This window comes from Metopolophium dirhodum, chromosome 8 (assembly GCF_019925205.1).
Source record: "Metopolophium dirhodum isolate CAU chromosome 8, ASM1992520v1, whole genome shotgun sequence".
Taxonomy (NCBI): Eukaryota; Metazoa; Arthropoda; class Insecta; order Hemiptera; family Aphididae; genus Metopolophium; species Metopolophium dirhodum.
The window spans coordinates 13,662,467-13,683,580 of NC_083567.1; the positions used below are offsets into that span (position 1 = coordinate 13,662,467).

Below are 21,114 nucleotides of genomic sequence, written 5' to 3' on the forward strand. Positions count from 1 at the left end.
ACATGACAAAATTTAATCTGCAAATCATATTACATGTTATTTAAATTTCAAAATTCCATAATTTTTACAAAAACGAATTGTCAGTTATCACAGCAAAGTGGACAGTATTACACTCAGCTACAAACTATTATAATATGTTACACGACCGCAAAAGTCATATAATATTAAAAATCATTATATATTTTTTTTACTATACAATACGGTATAATAGTAAATTTTTGACGGATAATTGGGACGAGCAGAACCATGTTTTTGAAACACGTGTTTCCACAACTACAGAACACTCCTTAAGTGCAATTTTTAAAAACGATTTTATTATGTATTCTAAAAATTAGAGTTTGAATATATTCATTATTAAATGATAAAATGATGAAAGTGAACATGCTTGATGAATCACACTCTGAATATCTACACCTTTTTTTGATACAGTCTAGTACTGTGTGCCTATGTTTTAGATTTATATTATATTAGTTATTATGATAATTAGAACATTAAATCAACTATATTAAAAATCCTTTTAGAAAAATATGTATACAGTAAACCTATTGAACAAATTGTTCTAATAACCGGGCCTGTCCTAATTTTTATCCTGGACACGCCTTTGCATATGACCAGTATCTAAATATTGTGTAAATAATAAATATACGTTATTACTTATTAATATATAGCATTTCATATTCAAATAGTAGGTAAACGTAATTCTAATAGGTGACAGTGGCAAGTTACCACTTTAAGTGTAAATATAAATATACAATTTTTACAACACTATCAATAAATAAATATAGGTACGTGCATATATCATATTTTTCCTAATTCAACACATACCTACCTAATATCTCATAATACCTCCTAAGTCCTCACTCCTTTTGGCTAACACAGATCATAGATCAACGCCTATTCTAATAGGTATCTCATATAGAGTTATTATAATTTATAACTTTTTACATGTACATATCATATATTATAATAATACGAAAACATAATATTTTTATAAGAAAATAAGTTAGGTACCTATTGGCAATTACATTAATTTTATACGGTGGAAACTTGAATATATTGAACCATATTTATAAATGTATAACAAAATCTAGTATACATTGGTATACATTATATTTTGGGCACCTAATCCTGTGATAAATATAATAATAAAATATTTTTTTATATTATTATACTCAACAAGTGCGTTACTATTAACTGATTTTTTTTTTTTATTAGATATAAAAACATTAGCTAGGTACTATTAGTTATTTATATACATTTGTTTTACATATGGTTTACAATTTAATTTAAACTTAAATTAGATAGTATAATATGATTTCCTTTGAGAAGTCGACCGCGATGTTTTTATTTTATAAGGCTTCACTTAATTGATATGGTATCGGTATGTGGTGTGGTGTTTGATGCTTGTGTCTACATGTACTTGAAACATTCAATTATGGAAAATATTAATTTATTTGGCATAAAAAACTGAATTTATATATAAAATATATAGGATACAACCACATTGTCAACGTGATAATGTTGTAACCTAGTTAACTTTATTCAATCAAGAAAAGTTTAATAATATTATGTACTAGGTAATTCTAACGTTTATGACAATATTTGTTCACACGATTGAAAGTCATTACTCATTACAAATCTACAAAATATTAAAATAATACAATAAACTTATAACTAATTTATTTTAATGATTAATTATAAAATCTAGGTACATTGTTATATAACAAAATTGAATATGTTATTGGTTATGCCTAAATTAATTATTTAGTTGATGTGTTGAAGTAGAACTATGTTGAAAGTAATATTTATTTATATTCATAGTATAATTAATTAACTAAATTGATTAACAATAATTATTCATCCATGTGTTTTATATAATTGATTAAAACCGATAAAATTGAGTATGAATCACGCATTGTCTGTAATAAAAAAAATTAAAAATAAAAATAATTAATTAGTTTTGCGAAAGCGTTGTATTTATTTTTCTTGTAAATTTTTGACCATAAAACTTGATAATATTACCAAATATCATTATTTTAATATTTAATATATTATAATCAAGACTACAAAAACGTGTAAGTACCTACCTATACTTTTTTTTGTTTTACAACTTCATAATTTAATCCAAGGTTTCTTGTCAAATTTTCTTATAGCAATTCAAAAAAATCAAAAATTTATTTTCGAAATGTTTTGTTTCAGCATTTTAAGTTAAAAAAATAACAAATTTTCGAAAAGAATATTAGAAATTTGTTATATTTAAAAATAGTAATCGTAGAAACTTCAAACATTCCACCAATAAATTACAATATAACTTTATGCTACACAATTCAAATATTTATAGGTACCATATTATGTTATATTAAGGTATTAAATATTGTAAACACTATAAAGTATTTATAGGTACAAAACATAAGTAATAAATCATATATAATTTTACTATTTAAGTGTTTTTTTTTTTATGATATGATAGGTAAAAAAAAGCTTGATACTGTATGCAAAAATTATCATAATAAATAGCAAAAATATATATTAATATAAAATGTATTGAGCAATAGAATCTGGCACAATGTATCGGCACTATATAATATTTGAAACAACAAATACGATTATGATTTACATTGAAGTTATCAAATCCTTCAAACCCTATTAGCAAAGTGAGATCCCCCTGATTTTTTTCGATTTAAAACACAAGTAATATTAATTTTATTCATAAATAAGTTATGAATAATGTTGCAGAATATTATATTTGTATACATACTACAATATTATAGTATTGGTAAAATAGCAATTTTTTTAGTATTCACCTTAAAAAACATTTCCAAGTTTACGATTCTTGTTCGAGTAAATTTTAGCTTTTTTTGGTTGGCATTATTCATTTTCATTGTTAACAATATCAACTTTTTACACTTCATATCCATTTCGGTCCAATTACTGCTGTACAATGCGAATATTATTGAATCTTTCTTTGATTAAAAAAAATATAAATTTTAAAGATTATTAATCTAATACATTTAAATCTGTAATTATATAATTTGTTGAATGTTATTTTTCCTATGGTACTACCAATTAATAGTTATGACTTATGCTCAAGCTCAACTAATGTACTTTATGAATTAAAATTATATTAAGTATATCATATTTCTATTGATTGAATATCACATGGTTACAATTTCAATATTATTAATAGAAAATTATATTTTTGGTGTTTTTTAAATCGTCATAAAAAAATTTAACAATTCAATTCAAATCTCAACTCTATTAGTTTGAAAGTTATTATTGTATTTAATACTATAACAAAGCACAGGACTAAAAATGTACACGCCTAGTCAATAAATATAATTAAGTACTATAAAAGTAATATATTCCAAATTACTTGATCGTGTAGGTTTCCAAATAAATAGCACAGTGCAAATATTTTAAATAAATTTGAAGGAATTACACTAAATATTTTGACTGTAAATATTCTCGAGATTATAAATCTTTCATCGTTGGAGAAACTCTGAAATTATTTTACCTCAGATAAGTTAAAAATTCATGTATTAGTTCACATATATGCAAAGCACAGAATAACTTCTTTGAATTGAATATCATATATATTTTTACCATTATGAAACAAAACCATACTATGATGAATCCTATTGAGAAAACAACAATTTGTAGCAACAAAGCTCGTTTAAATATTGTGAAAAATGCATCATATTTCCTGAAAAAGAAAAATGACAATATCAGTATTCAGTAATTTGTGGTCCAAGGATTAGCATTTAGAAACTGGAGTGCTCCTCCCCATAAAAATTATATGTTTGATTTTGAGGGGAAAACTCTTATATGTCAAAATATGCATTCATCTCCGGATTTGATTTTTTTTTGCAATAAATTATTTTGTTATTAGAATAAATATGTGTGATTTACAGAATTTTTTTCATTAGTGGTAAATTCGAAATACGGTTGGGCCGTGAGTAATGTTTGATGCAATGCACCACATGAATATAATATCATTGTTCAAATAAGTTTACTATTAGTGTGGATTAGACAAAATGTGTGCATCCCTCGTTCTACTATAATAAATACATTTTTTAAAAGTTAAATATATTCAAATGCTTACTTCATAACTGCTTGATGATCCATTATAATTGTTTTTAATTCATCATGTATTAAGTCGTGCTTGTTAGGTGACTTTTCTTTTTCATCTCTGCAATCTACAAGTAAATAGAGCAATATTGCGTCCTTATAAAAATGATTTAGCAAATGTCAATCAGTATGACTGTAAGAGTGAAGTAATCCATTAATAACAGTTCAACAATTGTTTTTAAAATATATTATTGGGTTTTAAATACAGAAATATGTTTATTTGATGTGTAACTGAAGGTTAATTTTTGATAACAATTTTGTTAAAGTATTAATATTCCGAATGTCTCCGCTCAGAATCGGTTTTTTTTGACAAAGATTTATCGCTGATTTCAAATATAATAGTGACCTACTGAATCACAAAGGTTTATGACTCGACACTTATTATAAAAAAAGGGAACTCACTATAAGCATAATACAGTTATTTGTAGTCTAGTTTTTCAAATTTTTAAAAATAGATATAATTTAAGACAGTATTCTTAAGATTTTTTGAATTACTTAACAAATGTTCTGTACATATGTAGTATTATAGGTAGTATTATGTACACTTCTGTTTTTATATGACATCAACCATTTTACTAATCAATTTTATCTGATAATTTCTCAGAAAACATTGACGTATTGTCAAGTAATGTAAAAAATATCAAAAAATTTAAAATACGGTTTGCATAAAGCATAAAAGAACACATTCATTACGAATGAAAATAATATGGGGGTGAATATTCTTGGAGAATCACTCTGTAAACAGATTTTTATATATTTATTTTAGTTTTACTCAACGAAATAGGTTTATTTCAATTTTAAATGGACATATAGATTAGTATACCAACACTTAAATGTATTCGAATTTTTTGTAAAATAAAAATTAAAAAAATTATACAATCTATTAAAAATAATGTAAGCCAATTCCCCAGTAGTTGTGATTAAAAATTTTAAAAATAAATAAATCAACAAAGTAAACCATTTATGCATATCTAAATAGCCGTACTCACCGACTAAAGAGAGATCGTTGCTAAGCAATTTATGCCCAACTGATTCGAACGCGGTGCAAACCATTTGCATCTGACAGCGTATGGCTAAACAAAGTGTCACCAGAAGAAAATCAAATACGTACAATGTTATTAAAAATGAGAGTACGCCCAAAGCCTCGACCACGTAGAACATAGTGTAGTGTGCATTGTACGTATCGTCAGATACAAATAAATACAAATTGAATATGTTATGGCGGTAATTGCCGACTGAACCGTCGTGATTTTTGACCAGTAAAATTACGTTCGACAATGACAGGGAACTAACTAAAAACATTGTCACTGATGTGAAATACAGTACTGTCAATGTAGTCGTAAACAACACAGATCGTTCTCTCCAATGATTCTGTATACAATTATGTCTGTCTCGGAGGCTATGCGATGTAAAACCGTAGCACGTGATCGACAAACAGTCCCATATGGCATTCGAGTAGTGGACGATGACACACATTGGATAGAACATGCTCATACAAGTGATACCTTTCCAAATATAATCTATGCTCAGAGGCATGTTGTCCGTCCAATAGTACACACCACTAACGGTCAATATCATTCCAATTACACACACATAGAGCACAATGAATGCCATAATAAAGTGGTGAACGTTTAATCCACGACATCGTATGGTTTGAGGATTCAACATTTGGTATAATCCTGTAAATTTTGCCAATGTTATGTTGAACACGAGGTTCTGATCGTCCCGAATATCCATCATATAAATTACTATTTAACTATAATGTGTAATAAAAAAAAATAAAACTATTAATGATACATAAATTTTGGTCGTATCACAGTAATGAGTTCTCTCCACTCGCGAGTTCGGTGAATGTAATACTGTCCACTCCACTGTCAGTTTGAGTTGTCTACGGCCGTGGTGACCATATACGCCGTTATTGTTGGCGTGGGAACTTGTGCGGTCGGCATTCGATTTTTACACACCAACGTACGATTTTTAAATTTCATAATCCGTTACAGAACAATATACTCTTCTAAACTTATATAATTTAAAGAGATACTATTTTGTGCTGTACAGTTAATTTTATGCACTGATAGACTTTAAATTATCTTTGTTTCAATAATAATGTTTTCATTATTGTTCGATGAGTGATATTTATATATATACCGTAGACTACGGGTATAGAGCTCGTCGACTTATATTATATGTTTGTTGTGTAAGGTTTGAAAATTGTACTGTCACGATATTATTTGAATATCAACTATTCTTTTGTTATTTAACTGTGGATTATCAGTATTTCCTATGTTATGTCATATTCAATACCATTAAATTATGCAGTTGCTATTTTAATAATAATATATTTTACCTTTTGCATGGGCAGTGTATTATTATAACGACTAGAAAACGGTGTTTTTTTGTAGACGCATTTTTTCAAAATTGCAACAAAACAAACTAGAGTCGATTATACATAAATAATATGAGAACATACAAAATGCATGCCAAAAAATTAAATATGGTTTGAACCTTGAAGCGTTGCATGTTATCTTTTAAGATGGCTTGGTTGGAATGCTTGCGATCTTACAGTCATACAGTCAAAATTTCATGCCATGTACAATTTATTAATTTTATTTTAATAATCATTGACCTATAATATTTTATACAACAACAAATTTGAGTGGAGTATTAGCCTAGTAATTTATTTTCATGTTGGTTGTGCCTATGTTGAATTAATTTTTTCCAAAAATTATGAATATAAATGAAAAATATGTTCATTAATAAATATTTATATAAGTTAAACATTTTAAAGTGGCATATCATAAATTAAATCATTTTTTAAATAAATGTATCTATCTCTTTATACATAAAAGTGAAATGGAAATCTTTGTTACGGATTGAATTATTTGTCCGATTCGGAACGAATTAAGTTTAGCTCCCAGGAGATTTTTTTCAAAATGTGTGTTTTTTTATGCGTAATTTGATGGTAATTTCAAAAAAAGTACTATATGCATTAGAAAATCCAAAAACTTTGGTCATTAAGTAGTCATGGGTAACTGATGTCAATAACTGATTGTCTAAATTAAATGGATATTAATTAAAACTGAAAATACATTATCAATATAGCTTCTAGGTACAGCATTAAATAATAAAATAGTAAATTAACGTAATTCTAATTTGTAAGTGGTAAGTTATAGGCTGACATATGCGCAGGGGCGTGGCAATTTTCTACACTGTATGTTTACACTATATATATATATATAGATCTATAGATTGATAACTCCATGGGTGTAACAAACAGGTGTTACCTGACTGCCTCCGACGAAAACTAGTCGTCGCCGTTTAAGTTTCTTATTTTGAATATAACATCGTAATATGAAAACATTATGTTTTAAGAACATAAGTTAGGTATGATAACATCTAGGTATTGGTGGGGGGCACCGGTGAAAGTGCGTGCGACTCACCCATCCTGTCTCGAGTAGTAGTATGTACTATGTAGTTAGAGCTAGCGAGCGGAGGTCCGCACGGTGTGTGCGAGGACCCGAGCTGCGATTGTATAGACAATAAACTGTGTGATATCTGAATTGAGTATTTATTATTTATAAAAGTTGACAGGTATTACATTTATTTTATATTGTTAAATCTTGAATGTTGAACCATATTAATAAATATATAATTATATTTGTTGGTATTATAATTTGGGCACCATATCCTGTGATGAATGTAACATTATAGTATGTCATTTAAAATGAATACACATATTAATAAGTTTGATACTATTAACAAAAATGTGTGATTATTTATTTGGCCTACAAAACTGAATTTCTACATAAGTACAACAACATAGTCAACATCATAATTTTGTAAACAAGTTAACTTTACACAATCAACTAATGTTTAATATTATGTGCTAGGTAATTCTAACGTATTTGAAAATGTTTTTCATAAGATTTAAAGTAATTACTTATTACTAAACATTAAAACAATAAAATAAACTTAAAAGTTATAATTTATTTATTTTAATAATCAAATATAGGGAAAATAAATACAGTGTAACAGGAAGACCTGACAAAAAAAATCTGATGCTTTAACGTATGACAAAAATTTTGAAAATGATATGGTAAATAAATAATTTGATAAATATACTTATGAAAAAAAATTCCAAAAAAATATTGATATTTTAAAAAATTCTAAAAAATAAACTAATTGACATAAATAAATGTTTTTACCATCAAAATTGTTTTTATAATCAGATTTACAAATCGGCCATTTTGAATTTTTCCAAAAATAATGTAAATTAAATGTAAATTTTATATTTTTAGTATTAACAAATAAAAATTATTTTTTTATATTATACGTGTACTGCAATTCTGCAAGTGTCTATAAATGGTATATAAAAAAAAGATTTTAAATATTGATTATAACAAAAGTTATATATTCATCTGTTAGGCCTTTATGTTATATTCTGTATAAACATACTTAAATATTGTATTCGTTATGACTTTATGAGTTATTTAGACGAAGTGTAGTAGAACTACCCGGCTACCCATATAGTAATTTATTTAGATGGATACATAAATTGGAACTAACATTGGAACTAACTAAATTGTTAACAATTATACATCCATTTTTTTATGTAGTTGATTAAAACCGATAAAACTGAGTAAGAATCACGCATTGTTTGTAATAATAAAAAAAAATATTTAATATTTTTTAAAAACCTTTGAAATTTTTTTTTCTTGTAATATTTAATGGGCTATAATAACTTGATAGTATTACCAAATGTTTATATTACATTTGAATACATTTTAATGTCAAGACCACAAAAAAGGTGTGCATATGTTTTGGGTAATGCGAACACTATTGAATCTTTCTTTCATAAAATAAAGTAAATGTTTTAAAAAGTATTCATTAAATAACTGTAAGTATATGCCTAATTTGTTGAATCAACCACTTTTTTCAACAGCATAATATATTCCTTATTTTTTTCATACGTATAAGGAATTAACAAAAATTGTTACTTTACATAGTATGTACCATGTATGAAAAATAAGTAAAAATTAAATAATCTCATATTTAAATTGATTAAATATCATATGGGGGTACAAGCTCATTTATTATTATTATTTATTCAAAATTATATTTTTTGTACTTTCGATAAGTCATAAAATAATGAACAATGCAATGCGAATCTCAACTCTATTAGTTTGAAAATAATTTTTGTATTTAAAGTATAGGACATACATTCATAATCAACATAATATTATATAATATATTAATTTATGCTATGAAAATAATAGATTTCAAATTACTTGATTGTGTAAGATTTCAAATAAATAACATGTTACGAATAGTTTATATACGTTTGGAGGAATTCCACAAAAGATTTTTATAGTAGATATTCTTGAACTTTTAAACCTTTCTTCGTTGGCGAAACTCTGAAATCATTTTACCACACATACGTTATGTCGTTATTAATTCATAAATTAGTTCACAAATGCTAAGCACTCGAGAACTTCTTAGAATTGAATATCATATATATTTTTACCAATTACCATTATGAAACAAAACCAAAGTATGATGAACGTTATTAATAAAACAACATTTTAATTACAAAATTATATTATGGAAGTATATATATGGTCATATTGTTGCTGAATCACTCTGTAAAACAATTTTTATATATTAATATTATTTTTACTTAATAAGTTTATTCCAACGGACATAAATATTAGTATACTTACACATATTGTCACATAATTGTATTTGAATTGTATAATACTAATTAATAAACCAACTAATTATCCAACATTTGGTATAATCCTGTATATTTTACCAATGTTATGTTGAACACGAGGTTCTGATCGTCCCAAATATCCATCATATAAATTACTATTTAACTATATTGTGTAATAAAAAAAAACAAAACTATTAATGATACATAACTTTTGGTTTGCGAGTTCGGTGAATGTAATATTCTCTACTTCACTGTCCGTTTGAGTTGTCTACGGGTTTAGAGCTCGTCGACTTACATTATATTATGTTTGTTGTGTTAGGTTTGAAAATTGTACTGTCACGATATTATTTGAATATCGACTATTCTTTTGTTATTTAACTGTGAAAAAATTAAGTTGAGCCTACTTGGTAAATCACTCTGCACCTATACAGATTTTTATAAATTTATTAAATTTATACTTAACGAAATAATAAAAGTTACATGGTTAATTTTACTGGACATAAAGACTACACTAGACTATACTTATATTAAATGTATACGAATGACTAATAAACTATAGGTACAATGTACGCATACCTAAAAAGTCGTACTCACCAACTAAGGGAATATCGTCGCCAAGCGATTTATGTCCGACCGATTCAAATGCGGTTAGGTTAGGTTAGGTTAGAGTTTGGTGAATGTAATACTGTTAGCTTTTCATTTGAGTTGTTCATGACTGTAGAGCTTACGAGTGCAGTGGCGAAACGTGTGGTTAAGTTTGAGAAATAATTGGGGAGGTGGCATTAATAATGCAAGTGGTTGCTCAAAGAACACAGAATATAAAGTTTTTTTTCTTCACATTTTATAATAATTATTATTTATAATGGCTATAATTATAATTATTATAAATTTCTACGTATAACCATTGATTATAATTATTATGGAATTATCGCTGTTCGTGTTTTATACCTAACCTAACCTAACCTAACCTAACCTTTTTATAGTAATAATCGTGTTTCGCTGCAAGGCGCTTTGGACTCGTCACGAGTTAGTTCGGATATCGTTGTAATCGCTAGTCGCGTCCGCAATATATATATATATATATATATATGAAGCCTTATATACAGCCGTAATCCTTTTTCATACTATTTTATAGATATGGACATTTAGCATTGTACATTATAGCTATTACAAATGTATAAAATAAGAAAACATATTACTATTATAAATTATAAGACATTTTTAAATATGATTTATTGTACAAACATTATTTTATATAATTGATACATCACAAATTGAAATTTTATACGACATTACTATATTAGAGATTAGTGTATTACGATATGATGTTTCCGTATGCATTATAAAAATTGGTAAATTGTGAAGAACGTGAGGTCCTTTAAAATATCTTAAAGAAAAACAAAAAAACTGATGGATAACACAAAATCATTTATTTTAATATCTTATTAAATAATTAATATATCCCTGTAGAACATATAGGCGTGCGCACGGGGTATGCAGGGTATGTGCTATATAGTTCACTATACGTATACCGCACATAGATCTATAGAGATATATGGACTGCTCGTCCAACTTACTCCTTCAATACAGCCGCGGGACCTTTGTTGTTAAAATGAGATAGCTATAATACATTGGGATACCCATACCTTTATTGGTCTATGATGCATTGATGGCTCATAGACTAATGATATACACGCATGCACCATAGCGGCATATAACAGACCTGAGCAAATAACCGTGGTTAACAATGATCAATTTATAAAAAAATATCTTTACCATGCAAATAATCAAGTTACTATTATCAGTTATCAGTTATCCTACTGACCTATGCGTCCTATCATAGCGGCCTATCATTTACATTAATTTAAAGAGCATTTATATCATAGGAGGGAGCATATTTTATCAGCCGCATACCCTGCGAACAAAGTCTGTGCGTGCCGTATAGAATACTAGCATTTACCAATAATATGTATATACCTAGTAATAATTCTTAATTCTATAGCCACCTACTCATATTATATTATATTTATAATTGTTGTTTTGGATATTTTGTACTTCCATAATCCATACGGGTTGTAGACCAATTTATTTTTAACCATTTAATAATTATTGTTATACATTAATAAAATAGAGTTGAATACTTCATTTATTTTAGCCGATGATGTATGTGTCAATGAGACAAAAAGACAACGCCAACAAAATCACGAATGTGCACTAATAAGATGGACGAAGGTATATTTTAAGGTATACTTTCGTATATTGAAGAAAATATTTTTATTAATACATAAATATTCAAAGCTGTATTATAAGGAATTAATTTTTCTCAACATAAGGTTGAACAATTTTTTTTCCAAAAACATGCATATATTACAATAATATTATATCAAATATGTTTGTTATTAACTTATATGTTAATACTGATGTAGGTACCTACCATAGAATTTACCCACCAAACAAAAACTACAAAGTATCATAATATTATAAGATTTTTTTAAAAATTCGGAAAAATATTAAAATGTATTAAAGGTGGGCAAGTGACTTTGCTGTTCTGCTATTAGTAAAACAGTAAATGTTACATTCATTTTTGCCAAAATCATCTCATTTGACATACTTTAAAAGTTCCAAGTACCCACGAACTATATTTATGTATAAATATTAAATATTAAATGTATAATATCGTGTATGTAAAATATGTATACAGGTAAATAACAAAATATATTAAATTCAGTGTACACATATTATATTCACATTGTTAAACCCATGTTGTATCGTGAACAAAATTTGGTCTGGTAGGGGGGGGGCGTATCCCCCTGTAGAAACGCTACCAGTGCAGAAAACACGGTCACCGTGGACTTGAGTTTATTCATTTTTACTAGATTTGCGTGTCAAATATGGACAATGGCAGAACATTATATTATTTTCTTTCGTTACTTCCTCGACGAAAAAAATGTTAGGTGTGCATACTGCCTATGCGTGATAGCGTGATGCACATTGAATAAAATATTTATAAGTTTACAACGAACCATATTCTAGTAGGTAATGTCGTATAATATTATGCCGATAAATTAAGACACACACAAATAATATTATAAGAACTTTATTGAAAAACCGGCATTCGATAAAGTGTTCGTGTCACACGATCGCCACACTTGAACCTCTTTTCCGACTAACCATATTCTTTATATAATTAAATTTAACCTAGTTGTTTTCTTTATCATAATTTATAAGGGTAGTAGGTACCTACTCGTTGTATATAGGAAGTCAATTTATTAGTGTTATTTAATTCACATAAATGTGTATAGGTACAACATATAATATGTACAAACAATTTACAATTTTAAAATACTTGCTTTAAAATTAAAATTTAATACAAATCTTTAAAGTTTCCCAAGATAATAGTCTTACCTTTAAATTTTATGAGAGTTTAATTCGCTCTAATTTTTAAACTAACGGAGCTAAACGTGATCTGCTGAACGTACAATTTGCTATATGTTACCCACTTGTAAGACGGAGACATCAATTGACCGTGTAGTGTCATCTTAACTTAGTTTTGACGAAGATATATTTGTATGTTGTTACTATTAGCTTACCAAGTGAATTTGTTTGGAATTTTACTTATTTTACCATTATTATATCCGTTTTATACTTTTGTAAAACAAATTTTAAGGACTATTATTATTTATTACCCTTTGAATAAACATTTAAATAACTAAGAAACTACTCGTTCGAGTTTTTGAATATGGACTTTGGTACATCGAAATTTTCAAAAAAAATATCCGCTAAATAATTTACATTAAAAAATGGGGTTCTCATTTGAAAAACGGAATTGTATTCGGAAAAAATGTCAAGAATTTAAAAATATCAAAAATCAAATTTTGAAAAACTGCATTATTAAAGAAAAAAGGGGGTTAGCATGCTTGGTGATATATTAAGTTGCAACTTCTACATTGTATGTTAACGTGGCTTATTAATTGTATGGCTTATCGGAAAAAAAAATAATAGGTAACACGAGACCGTCAATCAAAGGTGGGAATCCGCCTGGTAGGATTTTGCTGCACTTCCAATATTATGTAGGTATATTTTATTATATCAAATTGTCCTGATTTTTAACAGGTCGACTCTTTGGGCATGGACCAATTGCGCCTAAAACAAAATTTGTATTTTAGGGTCAGTCTACCAATTGCGCCTCTTATATTTTACGGTTAGTACACCAATTGCGCTCTTTATATTTTACGGTCAATATACCAATTGCGCTTGTATTCAAATTAACCTAGCGGCTACCTTCAGATATAAAAATATTGTTGTTCGATCTAAGTCCATCAACATCAACATAAAAACACCAAAATTCTTAAAAATTAAAAACGTTTTTATTGATCAATAATTGATTACTGGTTATAATATTATATTTTATAACACTATCGGGAATTTTATCAAACGTCGTGTTATTATTATTGTAAAAATGTTTAAATGTGAATTATAATACTCCCAAAAAATCATTTATTTGTTCATATATATTTTTACTATTTTTATAATTACAATTTAATTTTGAATAATTGACGATCAAACTTGTGATCAGTGTACCTATTCGTTTATTTTTATTTTATTTATAATTACAACTAACTAATAAGTTTTCCTTATCCTATATTATTTTATTGTTTAATTTGAAATAAAATTATTTATTTATTAATATTATATTATGTAGGCATTTGATACTTGGCGTACTTACCAGAAAATATTTTTTTAAATCAGCATGTTATTATTGACCAATTGTATAATTTTACTGTAGTTGCCCTGCTATTAATATAGCCATCTTATTACTTTATGATTTAACCACCTATTATTTTATTTTAGTTTAGGCCTTAGGGTCAACACGTGACTTATAGGTCATGAGTTAAGTGCTGCCCTTAATTCATGTGCGGTAAGTAGTGCTAAGGTAATACAATTAACAGAAATATTATAACCTATTATACAGAAAAACCCAAAATAAGGAACTTCACATAGTTTGTTTTAAGAAATTACGGGTCGACATTTTTACAGTCGGCATAAATTATATTCCAGTCACCAAATACTTGATCTCAACCCCCCGTAAAAATCGTATAACTCCGGACGAGCATTTATTATATAATTATAACTGACTAATAAGTTTTCCTTAGGTAGTGTAAAATGTATAAGCGCAATTGGTCTATCGACCCTAAACATTTTAGAGCGCAATTGGTATATCAACCCTAAAATGTTTAGAGTGCAATTGGTATATGAAAAGGTAATTTTAAGCGCAATTGGTAAACTCCCGACTCTTTTAACGAAATCCTGCAAGCTGAATTGTAATGCCCTAGTAAGATATATTATGCACAGTAGCGTACTATTACATTCAATGTTAATATGGCGCAATACTGTGATGGCTATTCGCACTGCAATTTTCATACCACGGATATGCGCTGTAAATAAAATATATATAACGCGTTATTATTATATTCACACGGGTAGGTAGAATTATGTTATATTTCCATACGCGAATACGCCATATTTTGTAGAAAGTAGTAAATTGTATTGTAATTAATAATATAGAAAGGTCGCCACGCGTGGAATATTATATTATATCACATTGCATGCCGTCGCGGCTTGCGTGTTCGAGGGGAAGTTTATATGTAAGTAATATGCAGTGTTGTGCAAAGATAACTAAAAAATTATCTAGATAAGATAACAGATAATTCATTGAATATTTATCTAGATAAGATAATATATAATACTTAAAATATTTATCTAGATAAAAGATAAAAGATAACCACATTTATCTAGATAAAAAACAGATAATTGAAAAAAACTTACATAATTTAAAGCTTGCATTTGTAAAATGGCAATTTCGTTATAAATGAAATAATATAAAGTTTGTTCTCTTTTTTCTATTATTTGCACTTTTCTCTAATATTTTCTAAGTACATTTAGGATGCAAACTTAGGCTAATAATCACTGTAATCAAAGCCTTTGAATTAAAAAAATAATAATAATAAAGTATAAGATTATGATTTATTTTACTATTGGAGACACAAAATAAGTAAAATCTGCTTTTTTTTGTTTATTACTTAATACCTAACTATAATTTATAAAAACAAAACATAATCACTATATAGTAAAACTTTTTCTTTTTAAAAGTATTTTATTTATAATCATTAATCAGTTAATAATACCTTATATTAAAATTCAAAATGATAACTAAACAATAACTGAATAAAAATTATCATGTTAATAATTAACAAAATAGTTAAATTTTTCAAAATAGTCGACGTGTAAATATTTACAATTATTATAACTTGAAAATAAAATCGAATAAAAATAGCAAAACAAACTTAGAAAATTTATTTCTCACAAAAAAAATTATCTAGATAATTTTTCTCAGATAACTATTTTATTTATCTAGATAAGATAAAAAGATAGTGTATATTTATTTTATCTAGATAAGATAAAAAGATAAATATTTTTATCTAGATAACTTATCTAGATAAAATTATCTAGATAATGCACAACACTGGTAATATGTAGCATAGGCACCTATAATAGTATACATTTTTTTTTTTCCGATCAGCAGGGTGAACTGTTTGTTTGCGATAATAGTATACCTTTCCTAGCCTATTATAGTATATAATAGTAGGTACCTATAAACACAAGTGCACAATATAAATATATAAGTATACATATATATATACCTACAGAGTTATTCAAAATGATTCATCAGTTGCTACCAAGTTTGGTTTTCGATAGCGATTAGCGGTTGAAGCGTTGGAAAGCGTCCTTTTTCCGTCCAGCTGGTGGTAAAGTGGGAATCCTTAAGGCCCCTGCAAATGTGTAATTTTTAAGGAGTTGTGTTTAGGCAATTATTTCGTTACTGCGATAACTGATCGTCTTTGTGTGTGTAGTAAATGATCATTAGTGTGTGTATACTCCCCTACCATCGCCCGCGAACTGCATCAATTTACACTTAATTGTTATTTCTCATCTGGTTTATGGTCGCATACTCGCACATGCACAAGTCATTTAATGTCATTAGAAAACCAATTTATGGACGGGAAAATATAGCCGTCGCACTGACAAAAATTAAGGTACTTCTAGTGGTTAGATTTAAAAAATGTAAAGATGTTTGTGTTGGTAAACAAGTTTACTTTGCATCGGTCGGAGCACTTTTTCAATTTTAGCAAATTCTTGACGAGAATAAATATTTTACATTTTATAAATGTATACATTTTTAATAATGAATATATTAAAAAATATCTAAAATATAAAAAAATATGCTCCGACCGATGCAAAGTATATTTGTTGACAAATTAAAACATCTTTACATTTTTTTAAATCGAACCACTAGAAGTACTTTAATTTTTGTCAGTCGCTAAGGTCGTTTTCATGAACAATTAATAGGGTTTGCAGGGGCCCTAATAGTGCCGGACGGTTAATTGGAAATGGCAAGAAGTGCCGGGTGGTAAAGTGGAAATCCCCAAAAGTGTTGCGCTCACATTTTACGCGCGTATACCTTGCGCAAACAGACACTGAAATCTATACCACGGTCGTCGGTCTTTAAAAAACATAAACTTTTGGTTACATCTTATAATCATGTTATAACCTCCATGCGTCATGCGTGACGCTTAAAATAAATATAACCAAATCGTTTCTATCATGAAATATTGTGGCCGTAGAATTATGGACTAGTTGTTGCATAGATCCCTCCTGCATTACCTTTGCCGTGATCGATGAACGCAGAGGCGTGACAAAAAATAGTGTGTGTGGCTCGTGCGGGAAGGCAATTTCAGTCTTGGGCGAAATGGGAACGATCGTCTGTGACTGAAATGGCTCACTTACCGCCCTTGCCACACATTATACTATTAGTATTAATAGATTTAGATAGTAGTATTAAATAATATTATAGCTAGGATACATTAAATAAAACAATAATATTTGAAATTTAATTAATGGTACAGGTACACTGTACAGGTTGTACCAATGTACCCATACTTTTTCTATGTGTTCTTGGTCATATAAACAATAATATATATAATATTGTCGGAACTCAAATTCACTCCATGCACATCCGTTGTCATTGCAGATTCTGCTAATTCTTTAGCTCATCTGCAATGTGGTTGATACGGCAATGGCGTGCAGATATTGGCCGCGCCGGTACCTAGTAGCACTAGTAGGTACACAGTTGGGTGGTCGGTCTTTGCCATGTCTCCAAAAGAAGTAGCCACATGGCGTAAGATAAGGTGACCTAGGGAGCCAAGTGCAGACCTTCAGACGAATCGTTTTGAATAACCCTGTATATTATTGTATATAATATATTAAATATAGGTACATATAAAAAATATCTAAAAAAGTGGAGAACTGCCGATGACACGTGCAATTAACATGCACGTGAGACATTTAGATTAGTACACGGCGGGGGTTCCATTTAGAATTTAGAAACCAATATAAAATAATAATGTTTTGTATCGCATTATATTGCATAATACATTCCCAAAACATGTCATGTCACTAGGAAATGGGTATAATACAATAATCATACAAGTGTCACGCGTCTCCGACAGATATCTTAATATATTGACTGGACGTACTGATTCTATTATGTAGAAAACGCAGATCTGAAAGTCAAAAAATTATTAGAGGAATGCCCCCCGACACAGACAAAAAGTTATACAATTCCCCATAAAAACGATAAGAAAATAATCTTAAAACTTTAGATTTACGAATCTTGTCTATACAAATGGTGATAACTGGTAAGTAGGTTAAAAATAGTATGACTGAATATTTAAATAAATATTTTTACTAATAAATACTTCTTATGGCTTACCTATTTTAAACATTTTAGTTAATTTATGTCTTATATGCATCGATTCCATCGACTTGGCAAGTAGTAAATAAATAGGTAGCTATTCTTAGAAAAATATAACTACTGTACATTAATAAACCGAGTTTGGTCTAAGACAAATGTTACTCATTCATGTTAGGAATTTATATTTTATTGTAAATAACATAAAACATCTTTTTTATAATTTTCTTTCGGGTTAACAATTTATTCTTAGGGGTCTCAGCCTTCAAAAGTTGTGTTTTTTATATAGACTACTAATAAACACCCGCATTAACCAATATTAACCCGAATAATAACGGTTATTAAAACACGAACGTTAGTTTAAATTTTTTATTCCGGTTTGAACCCTCAATAAATCCATTACCCGAAACCCAAAACCCGAATAAATGATAAATTACCTAAAATTGATAGCATTTTTTCTCATACAATAAAAGAATATATTTTATTGAGCTTTATTTAAATTTAAATAAAGCAATTAATTTAGTACATAAATCCTATATACAATTTAGTATACATTAGAACATTATAATAGGTCAATGTGCGTACCTACCAGCTATTACCTATGTATACGGACATGTCTGAATTTGATGTAATTAATAAATTATAATAATTACACCTAGCCAGTTGCCGCAGTCATTAAAAAGCATTTACGTAATTTAATCGATCATTTCAGGTAATCATGCGATTGTTAATGAAGAATTATGAATAATAGATTATCGAAAATGTATGAAGTAAGAGATCATTAATAATGAACTCTGAAAAAAATATTTTATGGTAGAACCAGGTGCACACAAATGCTTGTCAAATCCATACTATATTACTATTAGTGAACTAATTTTAAAAATGATAAGAAAGCTTATTCATTAATAATGTACTTTTAGACTTGAGTATTTTAACAGTTTCAATCATTATTTATTTCGTATAGAAAATGTTTTCTATCGCCATAAGCATAAGCTTCTAATTTACTTCCACATGTAGGTACCTAATAAATTAACAAAATCATCATTCAAAAATCTATGTACCTATATCTTTTTATTTTCTCCTTTGGTTGCAATATTGTTATTCATAATAACATTATGTAGGTACCTCAAAATTTATAAACAACCAGAAAAATGAGAATCCTTCTTCCGACAAAGTTCCCACCAAATTATTGTTTACTTTATAAAGACATGTAGGTATCTTGTATTCTAGTATAATATAGTTGTATGATACTATCACAGTCGTCGATAGAATAGGCTTGCGGAGACTCTAGCTCCAGAGGCTGACCCTTCAAATGACCCTGAATGAGATTGATCCAGCCCATAGGATTGGTATAAATTTATTTTACCAGACACCATTTTTTTTTAAAATTTTTTCCCCCCCAAAATACTAATACTAGTAGGTATACTAAATTTAAGTGTTTGTAATAATTTTCGGAAATTTAGGACAAATCAAAGTTTCCGATATTACAGTGCTTGCTCAAATTCGGTTGACTATTTCTACTCCAGGGAGGTAGAGCAAAGTAGATTTGTTCCGAAGTTTGTCGTTACCTCGAGACCTACCCAAGGGCACACTGGCCAAGGTGGTTTTACATAACAAATCAAGGGATGTTTTCGACTTTAATTGTCCGAGCGAGTGACCCCGCTGGGTCTATGTATTACATTTGCTGTTATGTCTTTTGCAAAATATAATTTTCACTTACTGTCGCTCATCGTCAGTGGCGTATTTAGGGGGGGGACTTCATGGGGTCCGGATATAGACTTAAAATTGGATCTAGTATTTATAATTATACTTGTGCAGTTTTTACAAATTATTAATATTAATGACTACAATTTGCAAATCACCATGGCCTCATCTATCTTATCAACCCATTACCATAATGGACCATTCATCCAAAGAACACAAAGTAAAATATTTCAAAAACTACTCGTACCAATTTTGTTTTTGATTTTTCCAAAATTTCAGAAAAATTACCTACTGTATAAATTATAGTGGAATAGGATTTCATTTTGAAAAACAGAAGCTGGTATATCCACAGGACACTTCTTAAGTAGTACAAAAAATCAGATTTTTAATAACTGCATTATTGAAGAAAAAAGGGGGTGAGCATGCTTGGTGAATCACCCTGTATATATATAAAAACAATTATACGTTTGTTGTATTTCCTAAATTATTAGATATCCATAAGTATATTTTATGAAGTACCTTAAATTAATGTTGAATATTCCAGCTTTTTTATTAATAAATAACACAATAAAAAGAGTAGGTATACTTAATTTCATGTAAACATACATGGCATGAATCCTGAAATCATCGAAAGTTATTGTGCAACTACAAGCTAATGAAAACAACCTTAAACATTATATAAAATCGCTAATGAGGCATTGTCTCGTTTGTATCTGAAATATTATAATATAATATTAGATTTAATTTCTAATCATAAATT

General features: G+C 28.1%; 1 protein-coding gene across 5 annotated transcripts; it reads right to left on the bottom strand.

Annotated features, from left to right (window-relative positions):
* Positions 1-1,130: 1,130 nt before the first annotated feature.
* LOC132950600 (odorant receptor 46a-like) lies at positions 1,131-5,965 on the bottom strand. Of its 5 annotated transcripts, none has more exons than XM_061022119.1 (6): positions 5,118-5,965; positions 4,103-4,196; positions 3,604-3,703; positions 3,374-3,499; positions 2,805-2,963; positions 1,133-1,419 (listed from the first exon to the last, which is right to left on the bottom strand). In XM_061022119.1, exons 1-6 carry the CDS (start codon positions 5,866-5,868, stop codon positions 1,411-1,413), a joined length of 1,239 nt encoding a protein of 412 aa, XP_060878102.1. In that variant the 5' UTR covers positions 5,869-5,965; the 3' UTR covers positions 1,133-1,410. The 5 variants fall into 5 exon arrangements, with proteins under 5 accessions (XP_060878103.1, XP_060878102.1, XP_060878101.1 ...); XM_061022118.1 differs by having other exon boundaries at positions 1,134-1,919; XM_061022120.1 differs by lacking the exon at positions 2,805-2,963 and having other exon boundaries at positions 1,131-1,919.
* Between the last annotated feature and the right edge of the window lie 15,149 nt (positions 5,966-21,114).